Source organism: Brassica oleracea, chromosome C9, assembly GCF_000695525.1.
Source record: "Brassica oleracea var. oleracea cultivar TO1000 chromosome C9, BOL, whole genome shotgun sequence".
Lineage (NCBI taxonomy): Eukaryota > Viridiplantae > Streptophyta > Magnoliopsida > Brassicales > Brassicaceae > Brassica > Brassica oleracea.
In genome coordinates, this window is record NC_027756.1 from 47,935,520 (window position 1) to 47,947,851 (window position 12,332).

The window sequence follows — 12,332 nt, forward strand, 5'->3', positions numbered from 1 at the left end:
CAATAAATCACATCTTGTTTGAATGTCCCTACGCTCGCCTTGTCTGGGCACTATCTCCAGTTCATGCACCTGTCGATGGTATTATGTCTGACTCCCTATACTCTAATTTATGGCGTGTGATGAGCCTCCAAGATAGATATCCCAAGGAAGAAGCATGCGCTGATCTCGTACCGTGGCTGTTATGGCGCATCTGGAAAAACAGAAACGATTTCCTTTTCCAGGGCAAAGACTATGCAGCTCAAGACGCAGTCAACAAAGCCCTCGAGGACATGAAAGAATGGTTGGAGAGATCAGAGGAAGAAAAAAAGGAGGTGAAAAAGCTCACAGTAGACAGACCGCGAGTCAAATGGAAACCCCCACCAGAAGGTTGGATCAAATGCAATGCTGATGGGAGTTGGCACAAGAACCGGCAAAATCAGGGAGTTGGGTGGGTGAGTAGAGACTACACAGGTCGGATGCTGTGGGCAGGAGCTCGAAGGTTTCAGGGAGTGGGCTCACCAATAGAAACTGAGGCAACAGCGCTACAATGGGCAATCCAGTCGATGATTCGCTTCGGTTACAAGCATGTCCAGTTCGAAACAGATTCTCTGGTTCTGGCCAAGATGATTAATGGTAAGGAGGAGACATGGCCAAAACTGAAGCCAATCATACAGGAGATCACCCACTCCCTCTCAACAAACCGGAGCTATAGGGTCGAGTACTTTGCCCGTGAAGGTAATAAAACGGCAGATAGGATAGCGAAGGAAGCTTTTTCTTTTATGAATCATGTTCCTAAGTTGTATTCTGTTATGCCAAGTTGGTTAATCCATGTCATAGAGGCTGATATGCCTTCTCTAGGATCAAACTATGATGTAGGTCCTAACAATGTTGGATAATGAAAGTAGATGTTGAGCCAAAAAAAAAAAAAACAAATGCATTTTGGTAAGTTTTGATAAGACAACTAAGTAAAACTAGAGATTTAAAATTAGATTGAAGGTAAATGATAAGAAGGATGGCTGACCATGCTTTATGGATTTGAACAAAAGTTGCAAAAACAGAACATATAATTTGTAAAAAGACGACAAAAAAAACTTGTGTCCCCTGCTTCTCGCATGGTTCATCGGATGTGTTCATGTTATTCTGATTGGTTCTCTTTATTCCTCCCTCTCTCTCTCTCTGTCTCATCTACCTTCCTCTGTCTCGTTTCATTACAATCTCATAAAAATTTCTTACACTTTAACGTGGGTCCTTCAACCTCTTGAAGGACCCCGCCATCGTTAATCCCCTCAACAAAAAAAAAGTTTCAATCTTTATTGTAATTTAGGCTTTTTCAGATTCTGATAATCATGAATTGTTTTCCATGTTTCAATTCACAAAGGAACAGAAACCTTTCTTGTAAGAACAGGACTAACGAACACGATGATCACGACTTCAGACCACCTGGTAATCATAATAACGTTTTTAAAACATTTTACATATATTTAAAAAGCTGTTAGCTTTCTTTTTCCCGCGACTTTCGAATTATGAAAACTTGATAAAATGTGGTTTCAGTGGCGACGACGAAACATATAGAGGAAAGAGAAACAGAGCAAACTCCGCTTAAAACGTTCAATTTCCGGGAACTAGCGATGGCGACAAAGAACTTCCGGCAAGAATGTCTTATAGGAGAAGGTGGGTTCGGTAGGGTTTACAAAGGAACCCTTCAATCTACTGGCCAGGTTTATTACTCCCCTTCAAAAATTTCACAACTTTAGATACGTTTTCAATGATTCATTACAATGATGGGACGAAACTAATATTACATGTTGTAGCTTCGGTTCCGAACCTCCTAGTATTTTTTTAAAAATGTTATTTGGTTGCTTTTGTGAGTGTAGGTTGTAGCTGTGAAGCAGCTAGACAAGCATGGACTACATGGTAACAAAGAGTTTCAAACACAAGTCCTGTCATTAGATAAACTCCAACACCCGAATCTCGTCAAGCTGATAGGATACTGTGCTGATGGAGACCAACGGCTTTTAGTCTATGAATATTTCTCTAGTGTTTCCCTTCAAGACCATCTCTACGGTAAATAACATTCACCTTTTAAAAACATTTTCAATGTTTTAGAGATTGATGACAATGGGGTCTGATACGCAGAGCATAAGCCAAGCCACAAGCATATGGATTGGATAACGAGGATGAAGATTGCCTTTGGTGCAGCGGAAGGACTGGATTACTTACATGATAAAGTGAATCCACCGGTGATATACCGTGATCTAAAAGCTTCTAACGTCTTGTTAGACGACGAGTTTTACCCTAGGCTTTGTGATTTTGGTTTGCAAATTCTATCCCCCGGGGCTGGTGACAGCTTGTTTCTTTCTTCGAGGGTTATGGACACTTATGGTTACTCAGCACCTGAGTACACGCGAGGGGAAGAGGTCACTATCAAATCAGATGTTTATAGCTTTGGAGTTGTGTTGCTTGAACTTATAACTGGTAGAAGAGCTATTGACACTACTAAACCTAACGATGAACAAAACCTAGTTGCTTGGGTAACACGCTACATCTCTTCCTTGTCTTTGAAGCATTTCTTTTTGATGATTTGTTTATGTTTTTATATGCGTAGGCACAACCGATATTTAGAGATCCAACTAGATATCCGGATATGGCGGATCCTCTCTTGAGGAAGAAGTTCTCAGAGAGAGGGTTGAATCAAGCAGTGGCGATAACATCAATGTGTTTACAAGATGAACCAAGTGCTCGTCCTTTGATAAGCGATGTCATGGTTGCGCTTAGCTTCCTTTCCATGTCTACAGACGGTGTACCAACCGCGGTTCCGGTGTCATCGTTTAGGGACAAGAGTATGTCTATTGCTTTGAGCAGACACGGTTCTTGTTCTGTGGTTCCCTTTTCTCTTCCTCGGAAAGAGGAAGAGTATGCATCTAGTGTCTCATCATCAGACTCAGAAGATGAAGAAGAACAAGAAGAAGAATCAAGAAGTATGAAGAAGCAAGATGAGGAAACAAAAGGAAACGATTCAGAAGATGAGTCTGATTCAAACTCAGAGAAGGATCAAGAAGAAGAACAAGATTCTCCTCAGTTGGAGAAAGCTAGAAGCTCTAGCAGTTCATCTGACTCTGGAAGCGAGAGGAGAAGGTCTATTGAAGAAACTAATGCAACTGCTCAGAGCTTGAAGATAAAGTATGGTTATAGCTCTGAAGAGGAAGATAACGAGAGGCTGAGCAGTAAAAGCAGCTTTAAATCAAATGGAGAGAGTTTGCTTTCTTTGCGGTTTGACAGCGAAAGAAATCACAATGATTCGTCTAACAACACAAGCATGCGAGTCAATAGTCTTGCTCATGATGATGATGATGAGGAGGAGGAGAATCATGAAACTCGGCTTGAGCATATTCATAGCTCAAAATCTGAAGTCCAAAGTATTTATTCAGACGATAATACATGCGAGGGAAGTGGTGACTCGTCTTTGCGTCGGATCGAACCAGAGGAAGAAGACCATGATTCTTCTGATCAAGAGTGAATATTTTTTTCAAGAGTTTTCTCTCAGAACTTGTTGATTAAGAAAGTCGTGATTGAACACATTTGCAACACGAATAAAATGTTTCAACTTCTCTTGTTTTAAAACAAACCAGTTCTTGTCGCATGAATCTAACATACATTTGTCTGCAACTCTTTTCGGAAATATGAAACTTAACACACACTTTTGTGTTTATACCTTGAATACAGTGTGTTAGGAGTAAAATGTTTACAATACATTATCCAACCATTTTGTTTTCCAAAATATTTTCATTAGCTAGGAGATCAATGTTACAAAGTTAAAAGATTATAACTAGTTATACAAAAGTACTCTAATAGAAACCATATTTTATTTTCTAATAGTTACTATATGTTTTATACTTTTTTCTAAACGCTAGACTTGCTGAGATATGTTATGTATAGTAGATGAACTCATGGGTTGGATCTAGAAAGCATTTTTCTAAATAGTATTAGGAAAAACAATATTTTGTGAACCACCGATTGAGGTAGTCAATTATTGAGATGGCTTGTTGTACACTTGTACTCTATACATATAAAAAGGTTCAATTATATGTATTTATTAATGTTAAGTGGTCAATTTATAATGGTATCAAATGGTTAAGTATGTGACAAAAATATATATATAGAGAAACAAAAGAAAATTACAGAAAAGAAGGCCTTGGCATCATAACATTTGGTGTTATATTCTGCTGAGGAAAATGTTCAATTTTCTAATAATAGATTGCTTGGTTCCAAGGGGATGTAACACATAATGTACATTTTTAATCATTTAAGCCAATCATTATGCATACATTATAGAGTTCTTGAGTATTCATTATAGACTCCATCTGAAGTTAAAATTATTTTTTTTAATTACAGGATTTTTTTTTTGTAAATAATAAAAAAGCAAGTGTGTAAAATTTGGATAAGATTGATCGATGAGAAATGTATTGATACAACTCAATTCTTACATAATGCATATATACAGTATTATAGTTTTCAAAATATCAAATGTACTAGTGCAAAGGATACGTCACTAAAAGAAACAATCTACCAAACAGTAGTTGAACTCAATGCACAAAAGAAAAGAAGAAAAGAAGAAAATAAAACTAAAGCTATCACTTTCTTCTCTAGCGAACCGTAACTTCATGTGCACACGTTAACATCATTGTAACTTCACAACAAAGTCAGAAGAACACATAACACGACCACCACCAAATTGTATTCCAACAAAGTTTATAAACAAAACAATATAGAATTACATTAAAACATTTGGTGGGTTATCATTTTCATAGTATATATACGCAATATGAATATAAGTAATGTAAAAGGAAAGGCTTGGTAGAAAATGAGAGATAGAATGGAGAGACTTGTGGTGCTTCCTTTCTCCGTCGGATGTTTCTCCGACTCAAGCGTCGACGTTTTATCTCCTCTCTCTAAGCATCATCATCATCACTACCATTCTCCTCAAGGTTCTTTCCCTATTCATAGATAATGTAGTGTATGTATTAAGGTAAAATCCCATGCATGTATCTTTTATGTGATATACTGATGTATTTTCGAAAGGGATTCGTGACCAAGAGGAGGAAGAAAACATGAAGAATGTATTCAAGTTCCTAGCGGTATCTAAACCGGAGATATCTACGGGTATTAACCGGCTTTTCAAGAGCTTCAAGACCATTTCTCAACTCTTTGGTAATCTTATCTAATATTGTCAAAGTAAACACTTGATAGACCCACTTTTTATCTATGTTTTTTGCTTCATGTTAATAACGTAGCTTACAAAGAAGAAGAAGAGAGTGAAGAAGGAGAGACATCAGGACTAATGGAGATAGGAGCACCGACAAACGTAAAACATGTATCGCACATTGGTTGGGAAAGCAGTAGAGAATGGAAAGATCTCATACCGCCGGAGTTGCTCGCAGCCGCCGCTGCAAAAGAAGACGCCGCCGCCGGAGTTGCTCATCTTCAACCAACTTTATAATTCACTTCCTCTATTTAAATTTATTTTATGTTTTGTACACGAATCTAGACATACTTTGATACATATGGCCAATATGGGGGATATCTGATCTATAAATATAATGTATGATATGCCGTATATATATTGGAGTGTATAGTGGTTATATATAATATCTAAATGTGTTTGTATGTAAATAGTAAGAAATGAATATGATATATATGCGCAAACTGTTATAAAATAATTTTAATGTTTTAGAATATACTCTTTCCGTTTCCGAAAGTAAAATTTTCTATAGTTTATTTTTGTTCCACAAAAATAGATTTTCTATATTTTTAAGGTACTTTTGTATACTTATGAGAAACATTAATTGTGAATATTTGAATTGATTAAATTTTATTGGTGGATAGTTATTGGAAAGTGTATTAATAAAATAAATTGTAAATTAAATTGTAAACATTTATTATATTCTTAATAAACGTGAAAACTCTAGAAAATCTTACTTCCGGGAACGGAAAGAGTATATATTAAACATTATTGGAGGCATTCATTCAGTTAAGTTTAAACTTATTTTCTGATATTATTAGTGGTACTGAGGATTTTCATTTTTGGCACTTCATATGATTTTGAAATATAATCAACAAAGCACTTGGAATGTTAAAAAAACAACTAAATCTGATTCTACAACTTCATACTATTAGATAGTTTATTGTCATAAATATATGATTTTAACAAACCATTAGACAAAACAAAAAATGATTTTAACTTCTAGAAACCGTTGATTCGTGAACCAAACAATGACTAGCTGTGGGAACAAAAAAAATAGAAAATTCTAAAAATTGACTATCTGTCAAGTCAAACAGATAGATTCGTAGGATGTGTCATAATCTTGGGAGATTACAGATAAAACACTCCAACTTTTTAGTGAATGAATCCAACAAACAAACAAAATAAACCAACTTTAAGTTGTTATCTTTAGGCTAATTACAGAGTAAATATAATCCCTAAATCTCCGTTAATCTTTTCAAGAGTAAATTAAAACCCCACTTTTGACGTGATTATCCCACTAATCCTTAAAAATAAAACTTTTTTTTTTTGTTAAAGCAATTTTAATCTCTCTCTCTAGATTTTTGTAGGAGTTTTTGTTCTTTTGCCATCACTTTCTCTCTCTCTCTCTCTCTCTCTCTCCCTCTCTTTATCGTCAGAGAGAGAGAAACAAGGATTGATTTGGTTCGATTGAGATTGATGGGTTTATTAATCGAGGATGATAACGACGGCGGCGAGGTTTTGATTCCGCCGGCGAATTTCTCGATGGTGGAAGACGGAGTTTATCGATCTGGGTTTCCTCAGCTCGAGAATTTCGGTTTCTTATCGACCCTCAATCTTAAATCCATCATGTAAAGATTCTCTCTTTCTCTATGTTGATTCTGAATCTCCTGGGATTTTGTTTTTATCAAAAGAAGAATCTTTCATGTACCTTTTTTTCAAAAAAAAAAAAAGAATCTTTCATGTAAAGATTCTCTCTTTCACTCTCGTTGCTTAATTGGATTACAAAAAAAAAGCAAGTTTTGATTTGTTGGGTTTTATGGAAAACAGTTATCTGTGTGCTGAACCATACCCTGAGGAGAATCTCAAGTCTCTTCAATCCAACAACATCAAGCTTTTCCAGTTCGGTATCCAAGGCAAAACGGTATGATTTGCTGATTCTGTTGGACCTTTTATCATTGAAGAAATTGGATTTAATGAGCTCTTCAGTTGTTGGCTTATATTTAGCTTCATTTTGTATCATGGTTATGTTTGCCATGTCTTGTTCCTGTTTAGTCTTGTGCTGGCTTGTATTGGCTACGCCTTTGAGTTTTCTGAGTTTGGATTGTTTTTTTTTTACGCACCCATAGGATCCTCCAACTCCTATGCCAAAGGATACAGTCTTGAGTGCTCTTAGAGTACTTGTTGGTAAGGAATCAATAGAGCGACCCGACCCTCTCATGTCTTAGTATCTTCTCTTTTAGCTTCTTTTCTTTTGTTTGCTTACAGATGTTAGAAACCATCCAATTCTCATCCACTGTAAGCAAGGAAAGGTAAACCCCAAACCCTTTCTGAAGCTTTCGGTTGAGAATAGGTTGAGGTCTGATGGCGTTTGTGTATTTTTTTTTGGCTTGATCACAGCATAGGACGGGTTGCCTTGTGGGATGCTTGAGGAAAGTGCAGAACTGGTGCTTATCATCTGTTCTCGAGGAATACCAGAACTGTGCCGGTTTGAAATGGAGACAAAGAGATTTAGCGTTCATAGAGGAGTTCGATGTGCACGGGTTAAGGCAATGTCTGTACAGCATAATCTACCAGTACAATGGTTATGGTCTGAAGAGGAGAAAGTTGCTGTATCAGGAAGAGAATCTTGTTGTTCAAGAACAGCATAAACCTCAAGCCACCAAAGGGTGGTGAACAGAAGTTTGAAAATCGGAGGATTATATCTTTTTCTTTTCTTTTTTAGATTCTTTATACTTGTCTGTGATGGACGGATGGTGATTCTTCTGAGTTTAGGGTTACAACAGAGGATTTTATTTGGTCTCTTTTTCTTTTACAGCCTAGAGAAATTTACAGATGGATTCTAAAGACACTAACAACACATGTCGATTTTGTTTTGTTATTTATGATTCGTTATGTCAGTTACAGAAAAACTCAGTAGTGGTTGACAATTGTTCATTTCGTTAACATCGTCATATTACGAACTGGTTGATCTTGTGTTCTCTCCATCCACATTGTCCAATGCTAATCTAAACTTAAGAATCTTGTGAAGCTTGGCAACAGGTTCGACAGTCTTGTGTGGTGTCTGGTTATCAGCTGCTGCAACTTCTGCAAGCAAAAAGAAAATTGTATCTATTTTTGTTTTGGTAAACAACTAACAAGCAAGGTGTTTAGTGTTTGTGGAGGGAAGTGAAGTGAAGATACCCTTATCAGAGAAAGCAAGACATGTACCAATTGTCTCCAAGTATTTTCCAACCTTTTTTTTTTGAAACAAAACAAAACCATAAGAAGAAACTTAAATATATTTAAGCAAATTTAGTTGCAACTTACAAGCTTGATTTTGCCATCAATGGTCAAAACCGGATTCAAAGTATCCAAACCCTGAGAACAGAAAAACAACAAGAAGACAAAACTCAGAACGTATTTAAACCTATACAAGAACAAGAGAAACAGAAGGAGTAAAAAAGTTAACTGATAAAATATATGGAGCTTCTGATGGGATGTCAATGTGCCTCGCAACATCGTCTAGATCAATCAGAACATACTCGGCTTCTTCTTTAGTGACCTTCACTGATTCATCATTCATCTGGAAAATACGTACTACTCTTAAGTGAGGTAATTGAATTACAAGCTCGATTAAGAGGAAGTAGCCAAGTGACAGAAGAAGTGTCCTGCGTCTTTCCACTTCTACATAAGAATTGCCCTTTAACACACGACAAGAACGCGGCAGCATATAATTTCTGGGCCCATATCAAACGAAGCCAACTATAACAATTACTATTAAAAGGCCCACTAAAGCCCGAAAGAGGAAACCGTGAGAGGTCGTCGTCTATCTTTATTTTGTTGACCGGCAAAAATTGCATGGATTAAAGTTGTATTTTGGTTTCACATCTCAAAAATATAGTTGTCAGAGTATTCGAAATTTCGATTAACGTGTGAGAAGAATGAATAACTATCGTGTGGAAATTGCGTTTCTACCTGTGCTACCAACCGAAGAATAACAACACACGAAAAGCTATAAAGCATTGATTCTGTTTACTCAAGTCGTCGGAGAGATGAGATACTATGTAATCAATTCCAAGCGCAATGAGAATTAGATTCTTTCTCGTCAAAATAGAGACAATAACGCCATCTAATAACTCGTCTAGATGCTTGAAAAAAGGAGAGGCAAAGGCTCTGAACACGCAAATGTTGTTTCTCTAAGCTTTTCAGACATCAAATCAAAGTACCAATCTCTTGTTTTGTCAGAAAGTTTAACTCTTCTTTTTCAAATCCTCACAGGTTTCACTAGCAGAATTGGCTTAACTAACATGTCTGATAACAAACAGAGTGATGCTCAGAGCTGATACACACGAAATATAAACAAAACAGATTGAAATCAAAGAACCAAACTCAAAGCTCGTTTCACCAAAAGATCAACCAGATGAGAGAATTTGCAGCTAACTATCCAGAAAACAAGAATATAAAACAATACATATAAGTTCAAAACAGAAGAAGATTCATAATAGATATCAGTAGCTTTTTATATAATATCAAGCATCATTGCAGTTTTTTTCATTTTATCATCACATCAACAACTTGAAGAAAACCCAAAAACAAAGATCACAACTTTTTAATTAAGAAAAGGAAACCGATACAAATCACCAAGATCACTTCTTGAGGCTTCCTCTGATTCCAGGTTTAGGTTTGGACGATTCGGGAGCAGCCAGAGCCTCGTGGAGATTCTTCGGCTCCTCGTAAGGCAGCTTAGGATGCTTCGACTCGTGATGGATCTGCATCGTCTTCAGATCCGGCGCCGTGATCTTGCAGTGAGGACACTCGTACTTGGCGTGGCCTCCTTTCTCCTTCCCCGTCCTGTCGGCGAGCCCCGCCCTTCCTCCTCCTCTATTGGTCAACGCTGCGTCGGCCTTCGCCTGGAGCTCCTTCGCCGTGTGCTTCTTCGGCTTCGCTTTGCCTGTCATCGTTTGATTGGCGGCGGAGATGAGAACCCTAACCCTAATTCGTTTGATTGGAGAGACGAAAGGATTTGAGAGAGGGGCGGGGGCGAGAGGCTCGATGCGAGATTATTTATCAGCACGTTTATAAATATTAAAAATTAATAAAATAATATATATAGCCAAAGGTTTTTATAGAGTGCAGTACGGTGCATGGTAAGACTTTGTATCATATTCATTCAATCCCCACAGAATGAAACGTGGTAAGATCTGGAAGCGAGTTATAATCGTGAGAAACGGGATAATACCTGACACTGTCATTTTCAAGGATCATTTTACCAAAGTGAGACTTCTTTTTCTTTTGCTAAAATGTAAATATTAGTATTTCAAAAAATAAAATATGAGGATTATAAATAGTGATTAACTAATAAATAACAAACTTATAAAGTTGATTTCATGGTAAAAAAATGTAAGAAAAAACATATAATCCAAAAGAACTAATATATTTCATCTGTTTAGTTTAGTAATTGACGAAGAAAAAAAGTAACCGAAGCTCTTGAATGAAATCGGGCCAATAATAATACCAAGGTGAGACCCAGAGACAAAGGGAAACACTTTCTCTAGAGTTTTCTACGTATTGAATGAGATTTATACTGCTATCAATGTATTTTTTTCTGGTTTTACAGTCTTTGTTTGTGGTTCAACCGTAGAACCAGCAGTATTAAGAAATTGGTCGCTTTCAGATATGCCCTCTCCGGTGTCCGGTTATCATTGCCGGTGTCGTGAGAGGGTGGGTTCATGTGTCTTTTAGTTCTTGTGCTCTGATTTTAGGTTTTGATGGATTGTCATGTTCAAGTTTCGAGCTTTGTCTCAAAGTTGAACTGTGTGTTGCGTCTGCCGCAAGATGTACAGGTCGCGGATGGTCCGATGTAGCTGCTGGGAGTGGTGTGTTTGTTTTTGGCTGATGGCTACTAAGATGTGGCGGTTTGGATGGCTGGGTGAGGAGGTGCTGAAGGTTTGCGTCTCCACTCATAAAAGTTTCACCTTTTGTGAGGCTCAGATGTTCGAAGAGCCAATTGTGGTTCAGACATGGCTTGGATTGATGACTAGGTCGGGATTACAAATCCAGCTTCTTGTTTACATCGATTTGTCTCTTTGGTTGATTTGGATTGTTTTATCTTGATCTTGGTGGCAACGGTCCAATCATGATGTTGATTGTTGCGAATCGTAAGTTTTGGCTGAGTTTCTCCGGCTCTAGTCCGATTGTTTGGAAATTTGGTTTATGTTTACTTATCATGGGAAGTCGTAAGGTGGACTTCGATCACTTCATACTATTATCGAAATAGAAGCGAATGGTTCTTAGTGTTGTTTCTCACAACAGAGATGATTTCAACTTCGGTTATGACCGTAAACGCAAGTCTTCTCAGGTTTCTATGCTGGTGTTGGAGCTCAAGAAAGAAGCAGTCTCAAACTATGGCCTGACAGTGCTGAATAGTTTTAAGCTATGCTGGCTCATGGTTTGGAGTGGTCTTTATATGCTTGTTCCTTATTGTGAAGCTATCGTATGGCATCTACTGATGTTACTTTCTAGCATTCACTTTTTATGTGTTTTCTCCTGTTTTCTTTTAGAGGTAGTTCATTTTTGGATTTCTCAGTATGTGGAGAACATTCTCAACATTTTGTAACTCTTTATTTTGATATTCAAACCCAGTGTTAAAAAAAAAAATTGGTGAAAAATAGAGGCTACTATACTCAATCAAAATTTCTACCGTTAAAGTCTGTTAGTTCTTTTCTTTTTAGTTTTGTGAGGAAGATTTGAGTTTCTCTTGGTTCGGAACAAAAGAAGAGAGCTCTGTTTTATTTATTTCTTGTTACAAACTTCAAACAGATCTATCCCTCAACTCCGGTGGATCCAGACGACGAGCCAGATACCAAATTAAAGCTCTTGACGAGACGAAGCCAACGCCGCTAACCCCGCATCAATCGGAGTTCAGACGCGCCCCCACGCTCAGCTACAATACAGGCGGAAAATTTATTCCTGAAACCAAAATCTCTCTCAACCATATACCAGTCTCCTATTCCAACAAGCAGCAACAAGAAAAATAATTCCGAGCAATCCATCAGCTAACCAGGAAGATCTCTAACTGATAGACCGATCAACCCATCAAAAGTTTTCAGGTATCATCGAAAACTCATCTAAA

The 12,332-nt window shown here is 37.3% G+C and overlaps 5 protein-coding genes across 6 annotated transcripts; 3 read left to right on the forward strand and 2 right to left on the reverse strand.

Moving 5' to 3' along the window:
- Positions 1-1,072: 1,072 nt before the first annotated feature.
- On the forward strand, positions 1,073-3,735 carry LOC106316589 (serine/threonine-protein kinase CDL1-like). The gene is made up of 5 exons (XM_013754478.1): positions 1,073-1,422; positions 1,531-1,697; positions 1,854-2,043; positions 2,116-2,510; positions 2,585-3,735. The coding sequence occupies exons 1-5, from the start codon at positions 1,326-1,328 to the stop codon at positions 3,494-3,496; spliced, it is 1,761 nt and encodes a 586-aa protein (XP_013609932.1). The 5' UTR covers positions 1,073-1,325; the 3' UTR covers positions 3,497-3,735.
- A 1,027-nt stretch (positions 3,736-4,762) lies between these two features.
- LOC106316618 (CRIB domain-containing protein RIC4-like) lies at positions 4,763-5,714 on the forward strand. Of its 2 annotated transcripts, none has more exons than XM_013754502.1 (3): positions 4,763-4,964; positions 5,059-5,139; positions 5,271-5,714. In XM_013754502.1, exons 1-3 carry the CDS (start codon positions 4,841-4,843, stop codon positions 5,474-5,476), a joined length of 411 nt encoding a protein of 136 aa, XP_013609956.1. In that variant the 5' UTR covers positions 4,763-4,840; the 3' UTR covers positions 5,477-5,714. The 2 variants fall into 2 exon arrangements, with proteins under 2 accessions (XP_013609956.1, XP_013609955.1); XM_013754501.1 differs by having other exon boundaries at positions 4,784-4,964; positions 5,059-5,187.
- An 879-nt stretch (positions 5,715-6,593) lies between these two features.
- LOC106312917 (probable tyrosine-protein phosphatase At1g05000) lies at positions 6,594-8,013 on the forward strand. The gene is made up of 5 exons (XM_013750610.1): positions 6,594-6,849; positions 7,049-7,142; positions 7,348-7,405; positions 7,487-7,530; positions 7,619-8,013. Exons 1-5 carry the CDS (start codon positions 6,698-6,700, stop codon positions 7,892-7,894), a joined length of 624 nt encoding a protein of 207 aa, XP_013606064.1. The 5' UTR covers positions 6,594-6,697; the 3' UTR covers positions 7,895-8,013.
- On the reverse strand, positions 7,975-9,120 carry LOC106312918. Its single transcript, XM_013750611.1, has 4 exons — positions 8,670-9,120; positions 8,528-8,578; positions 8,402-8,453; positions 7,975-8,305 (listed from the first exon to the last, which is right to left on the reverse strand). The coding sequence occupies exons 1-4, from the start codon at positions 8,928-8,930 to the stop codon at positions 8,175-8,177; spliced, it is 495 nt and encodes a 164-aa protein (XP_013606065.1). The 5' UTR covers positions 8,931-9,120; the 3' UTR covers positions 7,975-8,174.
- Positions 9,121-9,676: 556 nt separating this feature from the next.
- Positions 9,677-10,270, reverse strand: LOC106312919. The gene has a single exon (XM_013750612.1). The coding sequence runs from the start codon at positions 10,156-10,158 to the stop codon at positions 9,847-9,849; it is 312 nt and encodes a 103-aa protein (XP_013606066.1). The 5' UTR covers positions 10,159-10,270; the 3' UTR covers positions 9,677-9,846.
- Positions 10,271-12,332: the final 2,062 nt, after the last annotated feature.